The following is a 24,557-nucleotide window of genomic DNA, read 5'->3' as shown; positions in this document are numbered from 1 at the left end:
TCTTAGAGAGCACATAGAAGCCAAGAGGACCATATGTGCCAAATTTCAAGCTTGTAGGCTTTACAGTTCTGGAGATTTTGTGATGATGCGTGAGTGGTATTTCGCTTTTATATATAGAGATAAAGGATTCGAGAAGCAAAACTGAAGCCAATCTATTCTGTGTATCCTTCTTCAAGCCGATACTCACTTTCTCTTATCCTGGCAAAAAAAAAAAATCCCTTATCAGAAAGGAAAGGGGGAGGGGACTGACGAGAGAGCATCTTCTCCAACCTGGAGCATTTATTTTAGCTGGGAGAAAAACCTGTTGGAATCTCCCTACTGCTCGCTCTTCGCATTCACACAACCTCTGTCACAGGGCTACATCATAAACACGTTCTGTGGGTCCACCCAATTCATCCTACCCCAATCTAACCAAAGGGGCTGGCTTTTACCCATGGTTCCAACCTCCCCCAAACCAAGAAACTAGGTTAAAACTAACCAAGACTAGCTACACACCTCCCCGAATGTCCCTAGTTTGCAACGCCCGAGAGCATTACATGCAAAACTAAACCCGATCCATGCTGCAAAAAACAAACAAACTCCCAAAAGTACCCCGTCCCTGCCCCTTAGCGGCCGTCCGGATCTTTGCACCTACCTACCTACCAATAAATACATGAATGAATGAATGCAAACTCTTTTTCCAGACTCTCCTCCCTCCGGGTCCCCGCCAATCACAAGCCTTCCCGCCGTCCCCGCCTCTCACGGTTTCATGGTCCCGGGCCAAGGGGGGGCGTGGCTTGGGACGGGCGCTCAGCCAACCAGCTGCCTCGCCCTCTTCCTCGCTCCCCCCGCCCCGCTCGAGGCGGCTGGGCATTTTTAAGGGGTTGCGCGGAGCGCGGAGTTGGCTCTGATGCTTTTACGCGGGGACGGGTGGCTCCCGTAGCTGTTGCGCGTCCGGGCCAACTCCAGGCTCATTCTCGGGCTTTCTCTGCAGGGGAAAAAAGCGAGCCGAAAACGGGACCGTCCTCTCGCTGGCGCCCGTTTCCCACGTTCGCCTCGGGCTTTCTCTGCGGGAAAAAGCGAGCCGAAGGCGGGACTCTCCTCTCGCTGGCGCCCGTTTCCCACGTTCGCCTCCCTCCATGCAATAGATCGGTCCCCGCGTCTGGCCACTATGCTGTTGCCCGTCCTGGCCGGCTTCTTCTTCTCGGCTTGGGGAGCGCCGGCAGGCGCGCAAGACACCCCAGTGGCGGGCAGTCGCTTCGTCTGCACCTCGCTGCCGCTGGACGCCGCCAACCCGGGCTGCCCGCTGCCCTCGATGCCCATGGCGGGGGGAGGGCTGCCCCCCGAGGAGGAGCTGAAGGCCACCCTCTTCCAGCTGCGGGAAACCATCCTGCAACAGAAGGAGACCATCGGCAACCAGCGGGAGACCATCCGCGAGCTGAGCGGCAAGCTGGGCCGGTGCGAGAGCTCCGACGGCAAAGGCGGCCCGTGGAGGAAAGAGTTGGCCAAGGGCAAGGACACCATGGGGGATCTGCCCCGCGACCCCGGCAAGATCGTCGACCAGCTGACCCGCACCATGCAAGCCCTCAAGGATCGCTTGGAGAACCTGGAGGTGAGGACAGAAGAGGCGTGGGGTGCTGCTGGTAGTGGAAGAGGGAGAAGGGAAGAGCACCGCGGGGTGAGAGCCCAAAGCGAGTCGGGGAAGTTGGGGTTGTAGGAACCTCCTCCCAAACTCGGGTCTGAAGTTGACAACCAGCATCTTAGATGCTCAGGCGGAGGAGAGACGCGGCCGTCGCTGTCCGTGGTGCTGAAAGGCAGCCCGTTCGAAGGGGCGAGAAATCGAGAGCTTTTGGGAAGGGACCTGGGGATGGTGGTGGGGGCGGGGGGGGGCGGGGAAGGTCTTGAAAAACAAGGATTGGTGTCTCCCCCTTGCAACTTTGCTCTTAAGGGCGGTGTGGGTTGTTTGCTCAAAATCTAGGCTGCAGGAAACAAATTGCAGGAGAAGTCAAAAGATGCTTTGAAGCATCTTTCAAGACCAGTTCCATAGAGTGTGTGATTGTGGGGACACACACACACACACACACACACACACACCGAGATGGACTTCTCTTGGAGAAAAGTTGCACGGTTCCTGTTTCATCCCTGTCTCCTTTCCTTTGCTCTGGAGGAGTTAACCTCTGTGGCTTCTACTGGCCAACATTCCCGCCACCGCCCTGCCTGGAGATGTAGGGGCTGGTCTCAAGTGCACTGAAAATCAGAAATGGGGCTGAAATCTGACCTCAGGCATTGCTTGATCTAAATCCAAAAGTCTGACTCATAACTCCCAGCGAGGAAGGTGGCCGAATCCAGCTTCCCCCCCCCCCCCACCTGCTGCCTTCTCAAAGCAGTGGCCGTATAAATCTGATTAATAAACAAAATAAATGAGAGAATGAGAGACAGAGAGAGAGAGAGAGAGAGAGAGAGAGCTGAAGTTCATGTAACATTTTGCTCCTTGGCTCATCTTTCTGTAGGGTGATGACTGATTGCTTCTTGTTGTCAGCCCCCCTGATTTATTTAATGCGATCACTTTGCAGGGATGTGCAGTCACAGCGAGTTGTATATTTTCCCTTTCCTGCAGTTCAGCGTGTGTTGTTTACTTCTCTTCTCACCCGGTTGTATCTGCATAATAATCTTATCAACAGGGACATTAAATTAAGAGGTAGTGATGGGGAAACCTCATTTTTTTTCATGGTTAAAAGGAGAAGGGAATCAACATTCTAGTCTGATTTCTTAACATTATAAATCTGTCCTATATTAGAGATATCGCTCTATATTCCAGTTATACATATGCTGCCTTATGCTGTATAACAGTGCAGATACTGTTTATAAATTTAATAAACAACTCACAATGGTGAACACATCTGCTACTGCTGCCTCCTCCTGTGAAGTGAGCTGGGCTGAGATAGAGAGTTATCTACAGCTAGGTCCTCTCACACATATGTGCTAGTTGTTCCTGACTCTAGGGGGCGGTGCTCATCTCCATTTCAAAGCCAAAGAGCCAGCGCTGTCCGAAGACATTTCTGTGGTCATGTGGCTGGCATGACTCAATGCCAAAGGCGCAAGGAACACTGTTCCCTTCCCACCAAAGGTGGTCCCTATTTTTCTACCTGCATTTGTACGTGCTTTCGAACTGCTAGGTTGGCAGAAGCTGGGACAAGTAACGGGAGCTCACTCCATTACACGGCGCTAGGGATTTGAACCGCCAAACTGCCAACCATTCTGATTGACAAGCTCAGAGTCTTAGCCACTGAGCCACCGCATCCCTAGGTATCTACAGCTACCTATTGGGAAATGGGGTGAATGAATTGATCGATGTTAGGATTGTTTAGAAGTAGAGTTCATTGATCGATCGATTGCTATTAAGCCATTGAAAAGGGCTTGAAAATTCTCAGCCCAACTTGCCTGTTGCAACATAACTAAAACATGCCTTTATTTCTACTCCCTATTTCTGGATTAATTTGTGAATTCATTCAACGATCGCTCCCTTTTGCCATGTACCTCTCTTTCTCCTCTTTGCACGGTCATTCATCATTTCAAACTTGCGGGCTGGAATTTCTGCTGTCGCCTAAGAGGAGATGCACCTTGGAACAGTGTTGCGAGCTAAATATACATGCCGGTTATTATCAGGAGGGTAATTAGTGAGTGTCCAGTGGGATAATTTCCACAAACAAGCTTCATTTCTCAGAATTGCTTACTCTCAAGGTTGCATTATTTACTAAGAAAACAAAGGCTTTTAAATGAGTCGTGGTCTTCAAATTCTCTGCAACGAAGCATTTTTTTTAAAACAATTACACTAGGGAGAGAAACCAGATAAACATGGAAAGCACAGAGGATTGGAGAAAGGGAGGACCGATCATCCACAAAGCTGAGAAATAAACTGATTGTGCATCTGATTAAAGGGGTAATCTTGTGAAAATAGATTGCAAGGAATACAATCTATACAATTTTATGTCTATCTCATTAATAAAGGCATTTTCATTTTTCTGTCCATTGCCTGGCTGCCTTCCTTTTTCTCATTTTCTCTTCCCCTTCTTTCTTTCCTTCCTCTCATTCCCTTCCTTCCTTCCTTAATCTCATTTCCTCTTTCCTCTTCTCCTCCTTCTTCCCCTTCCTTCCTTCTTTCTTTCCTCTCATTTCTTCCTTCTCCTTCCTTCCTTCCTATTTAAATTCAACAGACTGTATTTTTTTATTCTTTTTCCCCCATGTAGGTGCAAATAGCATTTCTAATTTCTTTTGTTAAAAGCTCAGCAGACCTTAACTGTCAAAAACATGATGGGCAGATAACCCCTGGGGGAGGGCAGAATGTTTCTTAGCTCCCTTCTCCCACCATCTCTTTCTCCCCTCCCCCTTTCCCATTGCTTTTTGTCCAGTGGTCTTATAATTAGCAATCTTTGGAGTAACCTCAAGCATTAGAAGAACTTCTGGAATTATTCCTTGGACAGTTTAGTTTTACTATCCCAGGCCGAAAGTTTTTCAGTTCTTGGATTGTTTCAAAGATTGAACCGTGCTTTAGAATTCAGCCTCCTCTCCTACTTTCCCCTTAAACCTTGAGTAAATGTAGCTACCCGCATTTGAAATTCCAACACTCGTTAATGGAGATCTGAGGTTGCTTTTCTAACCAATACTTAGGAAAGAAAAAAGTTGAAAGCTCTTTGCAATCAATGGGACATTTAGCCAATTAAATTGGCTGTTGCACTTCTTTGAAGCACCGTTCTTACGGCATGGTGGAAATCCCATTGTGATAAAACACCAAAAGCACTAACTGCTAATGGAGAGGTCTGTAAAAATTGCAATTTTGTCTCCCCAAAGCTAATATCTTAGCCATGGGCATTGTGGCTTGAAATTTGTCTTCCCTTGCTGAATTTTTTTGATCTCGGATAGCTAGACAACAAGTGGATTATTTGATGCAGACATGTGTGATCGACATTGCAGGAGAAGAAAATGGGGGTTTATTTACCAGTGTTACAGATTGTTCAGTTTAAGAGGACTGTAGCTGGAGAAATAATATGAGAATTTATAAAAACGCAATGAGAATGTAAAGCTATGGTAACTGCTAACTCATGTTCGCTGAAGCTCTGCTTGGATTTGTTGGGATTAAGTCCGTTGCGGTCCAATGGCTGGCTGGGGAATTCTGGGAGTTGAAGTCCATACATCTTCAAGCTGCCGCAGTTGCGAAACATTGCTTTAGAGTAACTCTGGTCCCCTTACGACCTCGGACTTCAACTCCCAGAATGCCTGAGCCAGCATTGGTTAGGGTTAGAGCAAGGGGCAGGCTCAGGCATTCTGGGAGTTGATGTCCACGGGTCTTGGCGGAGGGGGCATAGTTGCCCACTCTTGCTTTAGAGGATTTCCTTCCTACTGGTCTTCCAAAAAAAAAAAGTCAGAAGCGTTGATTATTCAATTATTCAAAGAGCCAGCGCTGTCCAAAGACGTCTCTGTGGTCATGTGGCCGGCATGACTAAACGCCGAAGGCGCACGGAACGCTGTTACCTTCCCACCAAAGGTGGTTCCTATTTTTCTACTTGCATTTTTACATGCTTTCGAACTGCTAGGTTGGCAGAAGGTGGGGACAAGGAACGGGAGCTCACTCCATTACGTGGTGCTAGGGATTCTAACTGCCGAACTGCCAACCTTTCTGATCGACAAGCTCAGCGTCTTAGCCACTGAGCCACCCCATCCCTGGTTAGTACAGCTGGTTAGCTCATTAGTACAGGGATAGTAATTGGTTGGGCAACACAAGAGTAACAGGAACTCACTCCGTTATGCGGCGCTAGGGATTCTAACCGCCGAACGTCTGACCTTTCTGATTGACAAGCTCAGCATTAAGATGCTACTTAATTAAACAAATGAAGTTGGCATTCATTTCCTGTGGTGTGTGATTTCTCTCCCCCCCCCCTTCAAAGCATCAGCTTCGAGGCAATGCGACGGTTGGAGCCTTGCCCAACGACCTCCGAGAGATGCTTCAGAGGCGGCTTGGAGAACTAGAGCGCCAGCTGCTAAGCAAAGTCTCTGAGCTGGAGAACGAGAAGTGGCTGCTCCACAACGAGACCTCCACTCACCGGCAGAAGACCGAAGCCGCCTTGAATGCTCTGCTAGAAAGGGTGTCTGAACTGGAAAGAGGTAAGCTCGCTGGGGCTCGGGTCTTCCTTCTCGAGAACGCCTTGGGTGTTAGGAAATTCACCCGTTGAGCCCTTGGCGCAACTGATAGGTTGACTTGCCTCTCTGAAAGGCAGCATCATTCAGCTTTGTGGATGGTTTTCTACTTTGTCACCTGGGAGGCCAGTGGTACATGCTTTAATATTGGTCGGTGTGTCTCTCTGTCTCTCTTTTCTTTTCTCTCTCTCTAATCTCTCTCTCTATATCATATCTCCCTCTCTTGCTGCCTAATCTCTCTCTCTGTAATCTATCAATCATATCTATCTATCTATCTATCTATCTATCTATCTATCTATCTATCTTCTATCTTCTATCTTCTATCTCTATCTATCTACTATTTCTATCTATCTATATCTGTCTGTCTGTCTGTCTGTCTGTCTGTCTGTCTATCTATCTATCATCTATCTATCTATCTTCTATCTCTATCTATCTTCTATTTCTATCTATCTTCTATTTCTATCTATCTATCTATATCTATGTATCTATCTATCTATGTACTATCTATGTATCTACCTACCTACCTACCTACCTACCTACCTACCTACCTACCTACCTACCTACATTCCTTCTACCATCTATTCGTTGATGACTTTAATGGAGTGCACCAAGGCCAGATTTTCTACCCTTCCCCTTAAATATGAATTGTGTTAGAACACACACACACACAAACACACTCCCACCCCTACAGAACCAAGGGTGTCCACAGGATATAGGGAAAAAAACCCCAGAGGCTGTGCTGATATGTTTGAAATATCACTGTTACTTTCTTGCATGTTACATGCATAAAGGGGCAAAGCTTCCATAGTCCTTCCTGAGCCACTATCCTTATTTTTTTCTTCTTTCAATCACACCCTCCAGACCTTCGCGTAGCCGAAATACAATCTGGAGACAACCTGGATCTGGAAAGGCCGCCGTTGAGTTATAGAGTAGGGCTCACCTCCCTTTGATGCCTTACATCTTGCAGCTGAAATGCCCCTACACATCCTGAACAGTAATAAGTCACTTCTGAACAGCACTTGAGTGTCCAAATCTCTTTTTTCGTAGCAGATCTGTCATTCTTCCACCCCGCTTGTTATATGCTCTCCTGCTTGAAGTCGGGAGCGACGGAGAAATATTGGCTTGTCAAAGTGGGAAGTTGTGACCTACATTCTCTGCTGGCTTAGGGATTTGCATTCCTTTATGTGATTTCTACGGGATGATGGGGGCTTACAGCGTTTAATTTTTTTCCTCCCCGACATAGAAGCCGAACGAACTCTTCCCCGGTTACGCTGCCAGCTTCTCTTTCCTTTTTGTTTTTAATTAAAAAGTTTTTTTAAAAAAATTAAACACACCTTAAAACATTGGACACAGCGTAACCGTCTTGGCAATGTCTTTATACTAGAATATAAAGTTCAATATGATAACCCCCCTGCTTATTTACAGTTGGTCTATTCGGTATTTGCAAATATAAGGATATCGTATTTCCAGCCATGTTGCTTTGCTCTTGTCTTGTACATTTTCCACTGTTACGATTTCATACCTAATTCTAATCTCCATTCTATAAATCTTAGTTATTGCTTATTTTGGGTCTTCTAATATTCTGATTCGTCTTTGTTCTTCAATTCCCACATCAATTTATCCATTTCAGCACAAATCAGAATTTCCCTAATTACTTCCTCTTCTGGTGGAATTTCCCTGTTTTTCCAGTTTTGGGCAAAGGCATAAGTGCATTTTAGCAGCCGAAGAACCAGCTAATTTTTTCCTCTTATCTGACACATTATCACTAGGCAAAAATCCATCGATTAGGGACAATCCCGTTGTCCTGTGTAGATCATTTTTGTTTCTGGCCCTTAGGTACCAGCGCCTTTAAAGCACCGGATGAATTTAAAGTCTCCCTCCCTCTCCGTACCAACTACTTGTATGGGAAGGTCAAGAAAACACTTCCCGAGCTCTACGCCTTCACCGTCTGCTTGTGGCTGAAATCTGGCGCCTCCCCTGGAATTGGGACCCCCTTCTCTTACGCCGTGCCAGGACAAACCAACGAAGTCGTGTTGATCGAGTGGGGGAATAACCCCATTGAACTCCTGATCAATGACAAGGTAGGGCCAAGCACCACTTTTGACTGAATTGCATACTTTATTTGGCCAAGTGGTCATCAGACACACAAGGAATTTGTCTCCATAAAGCACTCAATGTACACGCAAAGCAAAAGAATAGTGATAATCATCATAATAGGTAAAGGTTCCCCTCGCACATATGTGCTTGTCGTTCCTGACTCTAGGGGGCGGTGCTCATCTCCGTTTCAAAGCCGAAGAGCCAGTGCTGCCCGAAGACGTCTTCGTGGTCATGTGGCCGGCGTGACTCAACGCCGAAGGCGCACGGAACGCTGTTCCCTTCCTACCAAAGGTGGTCCCTATTTTCCTACTTCCTTTTGAACTGCTAGGTTGGCAGAAGCCGTGACAAGTCACGGGAGCTCACTCCGTTACGTGGCGCTAGGGATTCGAACCGTTGAACTGCCGACCTTTCTGATCAACAAGCTTAGTGTTATAGCCGCTGAGCCACCTTGTCCAAGCCCATCATCGTAACAAAAACACCAATAAGAGGGGGAAGGAATAAAGAAGATAATAAGAACGGTAAATAATAATATTATAGCCATGCTACATGGGTAAATATTCATAGATGTTAGACAACACTGTGAGAATTTGGTGCTCAGGAGAGTGATGGCACAAGGGAAAAATCTGTCCCTGTGTCTAGTCATTTTGGCATGACCTTCGGGGTCATTCCAGCCAACTTGAGACAATTTATAGCCAGGATATGAGGGTTATGCAGTTATTTTCTGATGAGCTTCCGTTACTTACTGCAGCTCCTGCCCACCCAGTAGCTCGAAAGCAAGCAAATGCAAGTAGATAAATAGGTACCATTTCGGTGGGAAGGTAAAACAGCCTTTGGCATAAAAGCCAATGCTGGCCACATAACCATGCAAAGTGTCTTCAGACAATGCTGGCTCCCTCGGCCAAGAAACGGAGATGAGTCTAAAACATATGAAGAACAGTTGCAGGAACCGGGCCTGGCTAGTCTAGTGAAGAGAAGGACCAGGGGAGACATGATAGCAGTCTTCCCATATTTGAGGGGCTGCCCCAGAGAGGAGGGGGTTCAAACTATTTTCCAAAGCAACCAAAGGCCAGACAAGGGATAATGGATGAAAACTAATCAAGGAGAGATTCAACCTAGAAATAAGGGAAAAAATTCTGACAGTGAGAACAACCCATGGAACAGAAGTTGGAAGTTCTGGGAGCTTCATACCTGGAAACTTTCAAGAAGAGACTGGACTGCCCTCTGTCATAAATGGTGTAGGGTCTCCTGCTTGGATGGGTGGGGGGTTGGACTAGATGACCTACAAGGTCCCTTCCAACTCTGTGAATCTAATCTAATCAAACTCTAGAGTCAGACACTACTGGACAGGGGAAACTTTCACTTTCCCACCCCTGTGTTTGGGTTTTGTTGGCGCTATACATTAAAACCGAATCATTTCAACAGAACCGTTGACTTGGGGAACATGTTGCTTTGTTGAAAGCGAAACATTTATCAGGACACAAAAAGTTGTCATTGAGACAGAAGGTGGGGGGGGGGAATACATGGTGCGAGGAGAGTCTCATAAACAATGAATCCCCGGGAGAGTTGGAGGTGAGTTGCTAAGTGACACGCGCATCGCTCTGAAATTGCCACAGTGCGCCTTCCTTATGCACAGGATTTAACTGAAGTCCAGGCACAGGATGTGATTTCAATCGCCAAGTGTCTCCTTTTCAAGATGCGCAAAATTTCCATTATTATTATTATTATTGTTGTTGTTGTTGTTGTTGTTGTTATTATCTTTATTCATTAAACACAAAACTCAGCCAACTGAACATTCAAAAATGCATCACAAATACCACTGACTTGTGCTAATGGTTGATACGGTTTGCTGCCAGTGTCCTAGGTATCAACCAAGGACCTTCTTAAAATATAAGATGTTCCGAGTAGCGCAGTTTTTTGCAGTTCCGCTGGTGTTATTGCAGGAAGCTGCAATTTGTGGATGTATCTTGTAAAATTCTTGGACCTGGTGCCAAGTGCCCCGATGACAATGGGTACCACTGTTACATGCTTCATCCATAGCTTTGTAGTTTCGATGGCCAGGTTGCGATATTTCGTGATTTTTTCCAGTTCTTTTTCTTCGGCTCTGGCATCTCCAGGAATAGCGATATCAATAAACTCTACACTTTGGCCCTCGACAACCGTAATATCTGGCGTGTTGTGCTCCAAATGACAATCCGTTAGTATTCAAAAGTCCCACAAGATCTTCACCTTCTCATTTTCGATAACTTTTTCCACTTTATGTTCCCATGACTTTCTGGATACAGGCAAATCATATTTTTTACATAATGGCCAGTGGATTAATTTAGCAACTCAAGTGTATTTGTGACACATCTTTAAATGTTCAGTTAATTTGAGCTTCATGTTTAATGAATAAAAGAGATAATAATAATCATAAACCACAATGATTGCTTTGATTTTCTTTTGACAAGGTGGTCCAACTCCCTCTCTTCATCAGCGATGGAAAATGGCATCACATTTGCATTACCTGGACCACCCGAGATGGGATGTGGGAAGCATTTCAGGATGGAGAGAAATTGGGTACCGGAGAGAATTTAGCCCCTTGGCATCCTATTAAACCTGGAGGGGTTTTGATCCTTGGGCAGGAACAGGTGAGCTGCGGCTGATCGTTTGGGATGGGTTCCACTTTGTTTTTGCCTTTTTTTTTTGTTTTAAACGAAATTCCGGGATCTGCAGCTGGATCTGATGCAAATAAAAACTAATCATACGGCCTTCTGTATCGGCTTTCATGTTTAGCCTTTATAGTTCTCCATTCTGCATTGCCCTCCTATGGCTTTTACCTGTATAATTACTTTATATTGTTATGTCTATTTTGTGTCTTTTTTCTCGTTGTGCTTTGCTTTCTGCTTTTAAAGATTAAAACGTTCAATAGCAACTATTTAAAAAAGAAAAGGAAAGAAAAGAAAAGAAAATGTGTTGGAAGATCAGGGCTGAACAGAAACATTCCTTTTCTCTCTCCCCTGGTTTCTTCCGCTGCCTCTCATTTATTTTTCATTTATAATTTATGCATGCAAATAATACGATATGTGGGATTTCTTGGTGCTGTCTGGGCTTGGTTGTTTTCTTGCAGATGTTTCATTGCTCAACTAGGTAACCTCATCGGGGTTAGAAGAAATAATAAATAGACTTAGAAGAGATAAATAAATTGCATCTAAGAACATTCAGACTGACCTCTAAGTAGCATTTCCAAAACCCCATGAGATTTGATGAGTTTCTCGGATTTGGAGGTGGTTTTTTTATTTTTATTTTATTTTATGATACTTGGAAGTTGGAGAAGTTGCCTTTTTCAGGATGATCTTCTTCTTCTTCTTCTTCTTCTTCTTCTTCTTCTTCTTCTTCTTCTTCTTCTTCTTCTCCTTCTCCTCCTCCTCCTCCTCCTCCTCCTCTTCCTCTTCTCCTTCTCCTTCTCCTTCTCCTCCTTCTTCTTCTCCTCCTCCTCCTCCTCCTCCTCTTCTTCCTCTTCCTCTTCCTCTTCCTCTTCCTCTTCTTCCTCTTCCTCTTCCTCTTCTTCTTCTTCCTCTTCCTCTTCCTCTTCCTCTTCTTCTTCTTCTCCTTCTCCTTCTCCTTCTCCTTCTCCTTCTCCTTCTCCTTCTCCTTCTCCTTCTCCTTCTCCTTCTCCTTCTCCTTCTTCTTCTTCTTCTTCTTCTTCTTCTTCTTCTTCTTCTAAGCAACCCCCTCTCCCCATTTGCTTGATCTTAACAGATGCTTTCCTTTCCTTTGTCTTGAAGGACACTGTTGGAGGCAGGTTTGACGCCACCCAAGCCTTTGTTGGAGAAATGAGCCAGTTCAATATCTGGGACAGAGTCTTAAAGCCAGACGATATTACGAAGATTGCGAATTGTTCCATCAACATGCCCGGCAACATCATTCCGTGGGTCGACAATAACGTGGATGTGTTTGGCGGGGCTACGAAATGGCCCGTGGAGAGCTGCGAAGAGCGTCTGCTCAACTTATAGCCGCGGGCATGTGCCCTCTTTTTATGAAGACAATCTTTGATGCTCTGAGATCCCTCTTTGTTCCTTGGTGGCGTAAACATCCCGGTCGTTATAATTCTATTTTTTATAAACCCTGCTTAGTGAGCTGCCCTCGTGCCCGAGCACAAGATACAATCCCACATCTAGAGTATAGTTCTCTAGAGATGCAGAGGTGGGATTGAAAAATGTTAGCAACCAGTTCTCTGCACAGTTGCTGGGTGGGCGTGGCCCATGGTGGGCATGGCCTACTCACCCTCCTGCATCACGGCATCGCCCTCCCCAGGCTCCAGAGGCTTTTCTCGAGCCTCCAGAAGGGCGAAAATGGGCTCCCCAGGCTCCAGAGACTTTCTGGAGGCTGGAAACAATATCCATACTTCCGGTACTTCTGGTAGGTTCATTTTTCACCCTCCCCAGGTTCTGGAGGCTTTCCTTGAGCCTCCAGGAGGGCAAAAACAGGCTCCGGAGGCCCTCTGGAGGCTGGAAACAGGACCATTTCCAGACTTCCAGGTTGCCCATTTTTTGCCCTCCCAGGTCCTGCGCTTATCTGGCATGATGAATGGGCCATGCGGGGACTCCTGGGAGGGGTGGGGCGGGTGGGACCAGCCAGTCTTTGCAACTAACCAGTTCAGCGAACTGGCTGTAAAATTAACATCCGGTTTGGCTGAAGCGGTGCGAACCGGCTGAATCCTACCCCTGTAGAGATGCCCACAAAAGTCCTCTTGAGGTCTTCCATGGCTGCGTTGCCCCATCCAGTTGCGTTGGACTGAGCCATGGCGATTTCTAAAGCGTGTTCTAAGGCTGAAGCCAGTATTAGAACAAAAACATTCTGGCTTCCAGAAGAAGTCTTGTTTACAGCTGGCGGCCCTGTTGAGGTGGTTCCTGCGATGGCCACATGGGCAGGGGAATTCTGGAAGATGAAGTCCACGGACATGGAGGTAAGCCAGTTTGGATGGAGAGGATTACTAGCCGAATCTCATAACAACTTGAAAACATAAATGCCCTCCCTTCTATAGATTTTGTGAGTCCATAGCTACTCATAGGGTCAGTTCACTTGTTACCTGTTGGTTTCCCCACCCCCCTCCAATTTTTTTATAAACGTTCATCTTTTAAAGCAGTGGTTCTCAACCTTCCCAATGCCGTGACCCTTTAAATACAGTTCCTCATGTTGTGGTGGCCCCAAAAAGTCCCTTCTTGGGAGAGGGGCGGTCTAAAAATCTAAGAAATAAATAAATAAATAAATAAAATTGGTGTCTCGGTTCCTAAGACCATCGGAAATATGTGTTTTCCAATGGTCTTTGGTGACCCCTGTGAAAGGGTCATTTGAGCCCCCCAAAAGGGTCCCGAACCACAGGTTGAGAACCACTGTTATAAAAGATGATGATTCTAGAACAGGGGTGTCAAACTCGATTTCATTGAGGGCCACATCAGGGTTGTGTTTCAACTTGGGGGTGGTGGGGCATGGCCAGCTCAACCTCATTCATTGAGGCTCTGTTTTCACCCGCAACAGTCTCCTGCAGCATCTGCCAGTGAAAACAGCTCAGGGAGGCGGTGTGCAGTCCTCTGGGCTCTGATTTTGGCTGTGTTAGCCTCCTGCAACCCTCTGCCAGCAAAAACGGAGTTCGGGGAGGAAGTGCACGGCCCACTTGAGACCTCTTTTCACTGGCAAAGGCACTGCGGGCCGGTTCTTCGCTGTTTCCAGGGTGGGCCTGCGGGCCTTGAGTTTGACACCCCTGTTCTAGAATTGGATATACAATGGACAAATATATACAGATATACCTCTTGCCTAGAGGCATATCTAATGGTCAGAAGCCCAAACCTTTCTTGATAAACCTGGCAAAGACCTGTGATCAGCCATGTGGGAAACTGTTGTTAAAGCCATACTACTTCACTCCTTCTGCTTGTAGCTCCTGTCAGGGTTCCGACGGAGGCCCTAATTAATTCATGAGCCTCGAACCAAGTTTCAAAAGAAATCCAGTTGTTTATTCGGAGCAACATGTCAGCACTGTTCCCGAGTGAAGTCAGCTCTGACCTCGCATATTTTAGGGCTCAACTGTGACCCTGTTTCCCCCCCCCTCCTCCCAGAGTGTGTCATAAATCACATTGTCCAACAAGGCACTTTCGCGGGCTGTAAAAACCCCGCCTTTCAGGCTGGCTCCGGTAACCTGAGATCCAACCTGGAGAAAGGTATGCGTGGAATGTGCTTCTGAACATGGCTGCTGAGCTGCTCCATCCGTTCTCCCTCCTCCTGCCCATGGCAACTTGAGAGCAGACCATGAATGCTTTGTGAGTTGACAGCTCCGTTGTTGCAATGATCCGCATTCTTCTACAGGCAGTCCTCGACTTACCACTATAATGCGGGACACAATTACTGTTGCTAAGCAAGGCAGTTGTTCAATCAGCCATGCTGGATTTTACGACCTGTTTTGCCCCATCGCTAAGTGAATCACACACAGCCTAGCTTCCCCCGTTGATTTTGCCATCGGGAAGATCGCAAATGGTGATGCTGTAACTGCATCCCAGTTGCCAGGTGGCCAAACGTGGATCATGGTACCCATAAGGATATTGCCATAGTCATAAGTGCAAGGACCGGCCCATGAGTTACTCTTTTCACTTCTGTTATAACATTGAACGGTCACCAAGCCCATGGTTGTAAGTAGGAAACTAGTTTCCTAGGAATCAGGGGGGCTCCAACTTTGTCAAGATTTGCAGACTTCAACTCCCAGAATTGAGCACGGCTGGCTGAGAGGGATTCTGGGAGTTGAAGTCCGCAAGTCTTAAAATTGACAAGGTTGGAAACTCTGCTATAATAACCTGTTATAAAACTGAAAATGAAGTCCCAAAGGTGCTTTCTTTTCAAGCGGAAACCGGACTTTTGAGTTTGCCTGTGAAGACGTTTCGCTTCTCATCCATGAAGCTTCTTCAGCTCTGACTGGACGGTGGGGAAATGGAAGGATTCATTTTTCTTGCAGAGAGCTGGTCATTTGCATCAGATTTAGAGAGTCCTTGAGGCCACTTGGAGGTTTGGGATGAACATCCTTCAAATGGTGTGGGTGGGAGTATGAGCGGATTTCCGGGGGGAAATTGCAGACTACAGGAACCATTTGCACCACTCAGGTAACCCCGAGGACACAGACAAACCTCCGAGTGGCCTCAACGACCCTCTAAAAGGATGCAAATGACCAGCTCTGTCTGTAAAGAATATCAATGCTTCCATTCCCCGCCATCCCAAGTCAGAGCAGAAGAAGCTTCTTGGATGAGGAGCAAAACGTCCTCCAAGAAAAACACAAGGAAGTCCACTTGCCTCTTGAAAAAGCACCTCAGAACGCATAAACCCAAAAGACTGGATACTGGGGAACGGAAGGATTTATACTTCTTGCAGACAGCTGGTTATCTGCATCCTTTTTAGAGGGTTGTTGAGGCCACTTGGAGGTTTATTTGTATTTTCGGGGTCACCCAAGTGGCGCAAATGGTTCCCATTTTTTCTGGAAATCCTGTTCATGCTCCTAACGTTCGAAGGGCGTGCATCCCAAAGTGCAGAGCTAAATGTCTGTAGATTTTCAGTCATCCATGTCATGGTTGCCCCAAAGGTGCTTTTTCAGGAGGCAACTGAAAACTTGCGTTTTTCCTTGAAGATGTTTTGCTTCTCATCCAAGAAGCTAGCGTCCGTAGAGATTCTCCGTCCTCCGGGAAAAACGACGAGAATCTCTACAGACTTTTAGCTATACCTCCAAGTGGCCTCAACGACCCTCTAAAAGGATGCAAATGACCAGCTCTGTCTGCAAGGAATATCAATCCTTCCATTCCCCGCCATCCCAAGTCAGAACTGAAGAAGCTTCTTGGATGAGAAGAGAAACGTCTTCAAAGATAAACTTGGAGGCCCAACAGTTGCCTCTTGAAAAAGCACCTTTGGGACAACGGGATGCCGGAGATATCTGATCACGAAGAGACACCATGTTCGACACCCATCTCCTGAAATGCTGAGCCTTACGTTCTGGTTACCCTTTTCAATATGCTCTTCTGTTGTGATAGTCATAGACAAATAGACTTCTCTTAATATCGTGTCATCAAGGCCCTTCCAACAACGTGTCCTGCGCCGCCATCGGGGTTGCAAAATGGAATCGCGGAACACCTAGTCTGTTTTCATTTTTGTGTGTCTGTGATTCAACCCGATGGCGAGGCTCCCTGTGCTGTTTTTCATTTGTTGGGAGTGTTAGCCAACGAGGACCGGAATGAAAAGAAATCCAATTTGTTTACCGATGTGTAATATCACATCGGAGGTGTTGGCTGGGAGTACAGGTCGGTTATTCTTTTTTTAAAAAAAATGTACTTCCCTTTCATTTTTGTATTCTCTAAAGCAAACAAATGCCCACTGTTGACAAAAGCAAGTAGGAAAATAAATCTGTGCAAAAATGCATGGATTTAATAAAAAGAATGAAGAGAGAGGCAGGGAGATAGACAGGGAGGGAGAGAGGGAGAAAGAGGAGAGAAAGAGAGAGAAGTTAGAGCGGGAGACAGGGAGAGAGAGATAGAGGGAGAGATGGAGAGAGAGAAAAGAGGGGGAGAAATTGGGAAGAGAGAGGAAAGTCAGAGGAGAGAGAGACAAGGAGAGAGAGAAGGAGAGAGAGATAAGAGAGAGAGGGAGGGGAATTAAAGAGGGAGAGAGGTTAGAGAGGAGAGAAAGGTAAGTGGGAGAGAAATAAATTGGAGGGAAAGAGAAGTTAGAGGAGAGAGAGACAAGGAGAGGGAGAAAGAGATAAGGAGAGAGAGAAATTAGAGAGAAGTTTAGAGAGGGAGACAAGGAGAAAGATAAGACAGAGGGAGGGAGAGAAATTGGGAGAAAAAGAGAGAAGTTAGAGGAGAGAGAGAAACAGATGGAGAGAGAGAAATTAAAGAGGGAGAGGGATAAGAGAGGGATAGAGAAAGGGATAGAGAGAGAAGTTAAAGAGGAGGGAGAGAGACAAGGAGAGAGATGGACAGAGGGAGGGAGGGAGAAAGATAGAGAGAGAAATTAGGGGAGAGAGGTTAGAAAGAAGGAGGGAGAGAGACAGGGAGAGAGAGAGAGAGAATAAGTACTGATTTGATGAATGGTTTGAAATTGTAAAGCACAGCAATTTTTTACTTATTTATTTATCTGTGGATCATATTTCTCTACCTCCCGTCCCATTTGCGTACTTGCGAATCCTGATCAGACATGCGTAATTGAGTGTGTGTGTTTTACTCCCCTTTAATCCTCTTTTTGGAAATATCTGGTTCTTTCACCCCCTCCATTTCCTTCTCTCCCTCCCCCTCCCCCTTTTAAATATTTGGGGCTCCTGACACTAAAGTAACCCTAACAGGGAAGGAGGGCGATTTGTAGGGAGAGTTTAATTTTAGAGAGGGTGTCCTTTACAGAGGTTCATATTTTATTTTTTCATACGCTTGGATTGTCCGGAGGTCTGTAACCAGGTCTGTAACAAGGACTGTCAGACATATTTCCCTTGAAATGTAAGATGATGTTCTTAAAAAAAAAAAGGAAATTAAACATGTTCTTGCACTGGAAGGGAATTTGCCTTTTGCACTTTCGTGAAATGTTGTTTTCCTAGATTTTCTTTCTAGCCTCTGTCACATATTCCTTACGCAAACGTCATGTAGCTGTTCTGTTTGTGGGAGGTAAAGCGGGCACGTCAGAGAAATGCAAACGCTGTTCCTTGGCCCAGAGTTTCTCCTATTTGAAACACAGTCTTCACGCTCTCCTTTTCAAACAAAAGGAACTTGGAAATGCTTCTGAACACCTGGGTCTTATGCAGCTCACAAAAGCTGAAATTTAAGATAACGGATAGCATAGCGTAGCATAGCATAGAATTCAGAATAGAATAAAGAATGAATAGAATAAATAAAGAATGAATAGAATAAATAAAGAATGAATAGAATAGAATTCAGAATAGAATAGAGAAAAGAAAAGAATAGAACAGAACAGAACAGAATAGTAGATTAGAATATAGTAATAGAATAGAATGGAATAGAATATAGAATAGAATGGAATAGAATATAGAATAGAATAATAGAATAGCATAGAATAGACTAGATTAGAATAATAGAACAGAATAGCAGAAAATAGAATAGAATAATAGAATAGGATAGAATATAGAATAGCAGAGAACAAGAATAGAAAATAGAATAGAATAGCAGAGAATAGAATAGAATAATAGAACAGAATAGCAGAGAATAGAATACAATAGAATAATAAAATAGAATAGCAGAAAATAGAATAGAATATAGAATAGCAGAGAATAAAAGAAAAATTCAGAATAGAATAGAAATGTAGAACAGAAGAGAATAAAATAGAACAGAAGCCAGACAGAAATAAAGAAAAAAAAACACATTTATTTGTGTACCTCTTCTGAAATGGAAAGGTTGTTAATTTCTCAGTAGGTGAGGAAGCTGAAATTTGTTGCACTGCAGGATGTGTGTTAAAACACACACACACACTTTCACACTCTTCTTACTAAGACTGTGAGCAAGGTTCTGGTGGGGATTCCTTTCCCGAGGGGGGAATCCAAGACAGGAGGAAGGGTGAGAATGAATGAAAGAGCCAGGATTTTTAATTTTTCTTCTCTCTTTGGTTCTTTGCTGAATTTGTTACCTTTACATTTGAAGAAATAAGTAATGTCATTAGCAAGGTTTCCTCCTCCTCCTCTTCTTCTTCTCCTCCTCCTCCTCCCTTATTTTCAACAACCCATCATTAATCAAACCATGTCAAAGTAGATCGCTTGAGCTCACTCAAAAATCCTTGGCATATCAATAGTTTCACCCATTCTGGGAAGCTTCTGTTGGCAGCACGAAGATGCTGCACTCAACCTAATACTTCAGGCAAATGTTGGGTGGCTGAACGCAACCGGAGCTTGTCACAACGCAAGCGAAGTGGGTTTTGTGCAACTGTTGAGGGAGGTAAGAGAGCGGCTGTGAGTAGCTGAATCACAGCATCTTTATCAGCAAGTGACTCACTCATTTCCAAACTTTTTTTTTTGATAACGAGGAAAGTAGGGCAGATGTTAACAACAGCGCCTCCGTCTTAAAGGGAGACAGGCGTGAGGGGGTGGGATTGCGAATGTATTTGAATGCAGTAATTATCGTGGCAAGGAAAGGCTTTTTTGCAGTAGCTTAAAAAAAGAAAGAAAATATCCGGATGCAGAAATGTTGTGTTGAAACAATGTGCCCCCAAAATACGATCTAGTTCTGTCAAGGGAAGATCTATTCGACGATATTCATGCAACGAATTAAAGTTTTAAGTTTGCCAAGCACCCTAATTTTGAGCAAAGGATCGTAGGGATGCGGCCACCATCATAAGATGACTAAGATAACTTTTATTGTCATTTTCCTGCATGCACAACGGCACACGTTAAAAGGAAATTTCAATGCACCGCACTTGAAAACCCACTCGCAATGCTACTTTCCCAAAGATGATGATGATGATAATGATAATAATAATCATAATAATAATAATTTTATCTAAATTTATCAGACTTGAACATTCTGACTCTACAAAAAACTACCCTACTTGGAACAGCTTATATCCTCCGACATTATCTTAACAGTTCCTACGTCCTTGGCTAGGACTCGAGCTGTTGAGCTACCCACCAGCCCCAAAGGCTGTGAATCTCACCAAAGATTAACAACATCAACAATAATAATAACAATAGCTTAACAGCTCCTAGGTCCTTGGTTAGGACTCGAGCTGTTGAGCTACCCACCAGCCCCAAAGGCTGTGAATCTCACCAAAGATTAACCACGCAATAATAATAATAGTTCCTAGGTCCTTGGTTAGGACTCCAGCTGTTGAGCTACAACCAGCCCCAAAGTCTGTGAATCTCACCAAAGGTTAACCAAATAATAATAATAACAGCAAAAACCACTGGGAACATCAGGTTGAGAAGGTTCTAGAGAATGAAAAAGTCAAGATCTTGTGGGACTTCAGAATTCAGACTGACAGGCACTTGGCCTACAACACACCTGACATAACAATAGTTGAAAAGGAAAAAAAGTTTGGTTCATTGACATCGCAACACCTGGTGATGTGCGAATTGAAGATAGGCAGCAAGAAAAAAATCACAAAGTACCAGGACTTGCAAATTGAAGTTGAGTGACTGTGGAAAAAGAAACCGTGTGTTGTCCCGATTGTAATTGGAGCCCTTGGAGCAATACCTGAAGGGCTACCTTGTTATTTGGAAATTCTAAATTTGTTGGACTTGAACATTCTGGCTTTACAAAAAAAAGATAGATAGAAAGATAGATAGATAGATAGAAAGAAAGAAAGATAGATAGATAGATAGATAGATAGATAGATAGATAGATAGATAGATAGATGGATAGAAGGATAGATAGATAGAAAGATAGAAAGATAAATAGATAAATAGACAGAAAGATATATATAGATATAGATAGATAGAAAGATAGTCAGATAGGGAGAGGGAGAGGGAGAGGGATGGAGAGAGAGAGAGAGAGAGAGAGAGAGAGAGAGAGAGAGAGAGAGAGAGAGAGAGAGAGCAATGAACAGAGCACACGCAAAGTGAGTGAGCAGCAAACAGGTACTAACCTGTTCAGGAAGCCACCCCTGACCTTAACCCAGAATATGGTTTCTTGGTTCCCTTAACTTGTGGTGTGAACCCGATGTATGTTAGCTTACTCAAAAAAACCTCCCATGAATCAGCAAATCACGATTCCAGGCAGCGTATCTTAAGTGGGCGGCATGGCTTGTACATGTTTATGGCCCTCCCTGGAAAATAATTCTGCTCAAATTTATATCTGGAGGGTGGAAGGCAGTGCGTGGTTTTTCAGCATGTTACCAGGAAGCAACACTTAAAAATAAAACATTATAAAGGAGGAAGGAAAGGATGCCGTTAAGAGAAGATTTAACATTTTAACCTGGGAGCAAGATATATGAGTTTGCCATAAAATGAAGAATGGCTATTTTTTTTACGCATTTCTGCCTCCTTTGTATTTTAGTCTGTTGCTAATCTCAAGCTCAGAGACCTTATAGTTGATTGTACTCCATTATTAGTCCATTCTCAAGCCATGGTAAACTCTATTTGTCACATCCGAAGCTGAAATACGACTAGAGTGAATTGGTCCTGCATATGGATGCAAGCTGATTAAAAACGGAATAAAATTACAGCCGCTCCTGCAGCTGCTAGGAATAGCAAAAACAGATTGTGCCTCTCAAAAACAATCTGAAATGATGAACAGGGCCCTGTTTCTTTAAAAATATATGTGTGGGGTTTTTTTTTTTAAATAAAGGAATACGAGAAACATGTTTTGGCTTGATGGAAAGCACCAGGAATGGCAAGGAAAGAAGAGTGATGCCTTCCATCTTCCATTTTTGTAGAAAATGGAATCACGGTGGATTATGCGTGGGACTAAGTCGCAGCTGGCTGAATGCACCACAATTTTGGGAGAACCACAGTTGGCCAGGAAAACCGTGCAGATTAGCTAATAAACCAGGGTTTGTTATCTGACTGAGATCTTTGGACACTTGGAACCAATGAAGTTACCTTGAGATCTGCACCCTCAAAAGCCCAGACTATGAGATATCTAAAGCAGGGGTGTCCAACTTTAAGATCTGTAGAACTTCAGCTCCCAGAATTCCTCAGCCAGCCCATCATCCATCCATCCATCCATCCATCCATCCACCCACCCACCCACCCACCCACCTACCTACCTACCTATCTATTATCTATCTTTTATCATCTATCAATCTATCATCTAATCTCCCTATCTATCTCTATTATTTATCTATCATCCATCATCATCTATCAATCATCTGGTTATCTAGCTTAGAATCTATCATCTCTGTCTCTCCCTCCCTCCCCTTCCTCTGTCTCTCTCCCTCTCCCTCTCTCTCTTTCTCCCTCCTTCTGTCTCTATTATCTAATCTCCCTATCTATCTATTATTTATCTATCATCCATCAATCATCTATCAATCATCTGGTTATCTAGTTTAGAATCTATCATCTCTGTCTCTCCCTCTCTCCCTCTCGCTCTTTTTCCCTCCTTCTCTCTCTATCATCTAATCTCCCTATCTATTATTTATCTATCATCCATCAATCATCTATCAATCATCTGGTTATCTAGTTTAGAATCTATCATCTCTGTCTCTCCCTCTCTCCCTCTCTCTCTTTTTCCCTCCTTCTCTCTCTATCATCTAATCTCCCTATCTTATTATTTATCTATCATCCATCCATCCATCCATCCATCCATCAATCATGACTATCTAGCTTAGAATCTATCATCTATCTCCCTTCCCCTTCCTCTGTCTATCTGTTTGCCTCTCTTTCTCTCTCTCTTCTATCTATCATCTATCTATCTATCTATCTATCTATCTATCTATCTATCTATCTATCTATCTAGCTATCATCTATCTTGCTATAGAGAGCTCAACTCTGATCTTAGACCACAAGGAGTGGCTTTAGCAATAAATTTGCCTTAATTGCAATCTACGATAGGCTGGGATGGAAGAGCCTGCTATGTAAATTAATGAGACATATTTCACCCTTGCAGACAATTCAAGAGGAAGGAGGGAGTCCCGTTCTTTGTACTTGTAGGCCCAGGACCCCAACTCTTCCGTTGCTTGACGACCACATACTGCAAGATCTGCGGTGAATTTTCAGGGTGAAAGCTGCAATCTGGGTCAGCTCTCCCAATCAGCTTAGAAAATTTTGTACAGAACCAAACAGCAATAATTTGACCTACTTTAGACCGATAATCTTTAAATACTGCTGAACATCTGCCTTTCGGCATTTGCAAATACTTAATGTATCTTTGGTGATTTTTTCCCTTTTTCTTTTAATGAATGGACGTTGCCACGGGTGGGGTGGGGTGGGGGACCAGCTGGGTGTGGGGGAGAGAGAGAGCACAAATTCAGGTGGGTCTGCAAATTAAATGAAGCAGGCACGCTTGCTAGGATTCCTCCAAAGCCCACGCCCCCAATTCACGTACAAATGAGATGCTACCCGTTGAATTTTACAAATGAGATGCTACCCATTGAATTTTACAAACGAGATGCTACCCGTTGAATTTTACAAATGAGATACTACTCGTTGAATTTTACAAACGAGATACTACTCATTGAATTTTACAAACGAGATGCTACCCATTGAATTTTACAAATGAGACGCTACCCGTTGAATTTTACAAACGAGATGCTACCCGTTGAATTTTACAATTGTCCTTGCTGATGTAGTAGAATATTACTTTGCTTCTCCAAAACTGGAGGCGCCATTTGACCGTCCTTCTCTTGGCTGTGATCCAATATGGCACTTAGCTAGCCGGGAAATGCCTCCGCCGGATACGTTAAGAAGGGGCCGCCAAATAGATCACGGATCGAGCTGCAGCCTAGGAATCTCTTTCAGGCTTTATCAGGCATACAAAAAAAAAAAAAAAACCAACCCAGAGAATTATAGAATTATATCCACAGGAAAGCCGCGCCCAAGCCACAAACATGATATTAGATCCACTTGGCTAGCCGCTTTTTATAAAAAGGGGCCAGCAGAAACATTTGCGATAAAGCAGCCAAATGGGAAACACACACACACACAAACCTGCTCCCTTCTTTCCATCCTTGCTCACTAAATAAATTACTGGTAATGTTTTATTCAAAGGACTATGCCTGTTGGAAGAGTACGGAGATAGCAAGCCAGTTCAATCTCTAGAATGGGCTTCCCATCCCCCTCGCTTCAGCACTCCAGCTGCTTATCCTATGACTTGTCTTGCATCCATGCTGGGTAGTAGCATCCTTTCTTATGTGGGTGAGATACCTGCATAAGTCAGGGCTACCCAAACACAAAAATCGGCCTTTTACAAGTCCAAAGCAGTGTGTGTGTGTGTGTGTGTGTGTGTTCATTAGCTCAGTCTGGGCTGTTGCATCTTAGAATCATAGAAGGGACCTTGGAGGTCTTCTAGTCCAGGGGTCCCCAGCCTTTCGGGCTTCAGGGACCACTAAATTCATAATCCCTTGGACCACTAATAGGATCTTCCTAATGACCGGCTGGGTGGGCGTGACAAGGTGATCATGTGACTGGGTGGGCATGGCCAACTTGATGTCACTCATGTCGAGGGGCACCTCGCCAGCCTCTATTCGCCCCTCCCCTCCCAGCCATTCCTCGCCTGCCCACCCGGGCTCCTTAAGGCCCCAACAGGAAGCAGTTGCTGGAGCTAAGCAGCCACCATGAGAAAGAGTTGGGAAAAGAGCTCAGTTCAAATTGGATCGGACCGAGAAGGAGGCTCAGCAGAAGCACCTCACTGAGG

At 44.6% G+C, this 24,557-nt stretch overlaps 1 protein-coding gene across 1 annotated transcript; it reads left to right on the top strand.

Moving 5' to 3' along the window:
• Positions 1–1,027: 1,027 nt before the first annotated feature.
• Positions 1,028–12,769, top strand: NPTX2 (neuronal pentraxin 2). The gene is made up of 5 exons (XM_081965715.1): positions 1,028–1,591; positions 5,922–6,138; positions 8,008–8,252; positions 10,716–10,895; positions 12,033–12,769. Exons 1-5 carry the CDS (start codon positions 1,151–1,153, stop codon positions 12,258–12,260), a joined length of 1,311 nt encoding a protein of 436 aa, XP_081821841.1. The 5' UTR covers positions 1,028–1,150; the 3' UTR covers positions 12,261–12,769.
• The last annotated feature ends 11,788 nt before the right edge of the window (positions 12,770–24,557 follow it).

This window comes from Natrix helvetica (assembly GCF_964273705.1).
Source record: "Natrix helvetica genome assembly, chromosome: 13".
NCBI lineage: Eukaryota > Metazoa > Chordata > Lepidosauria > Squamata > Natricidae > Natrix > Natrix helvetica.
This window is presented reverse-complemented; position numbering and strand designations above follow the sequence as displayed.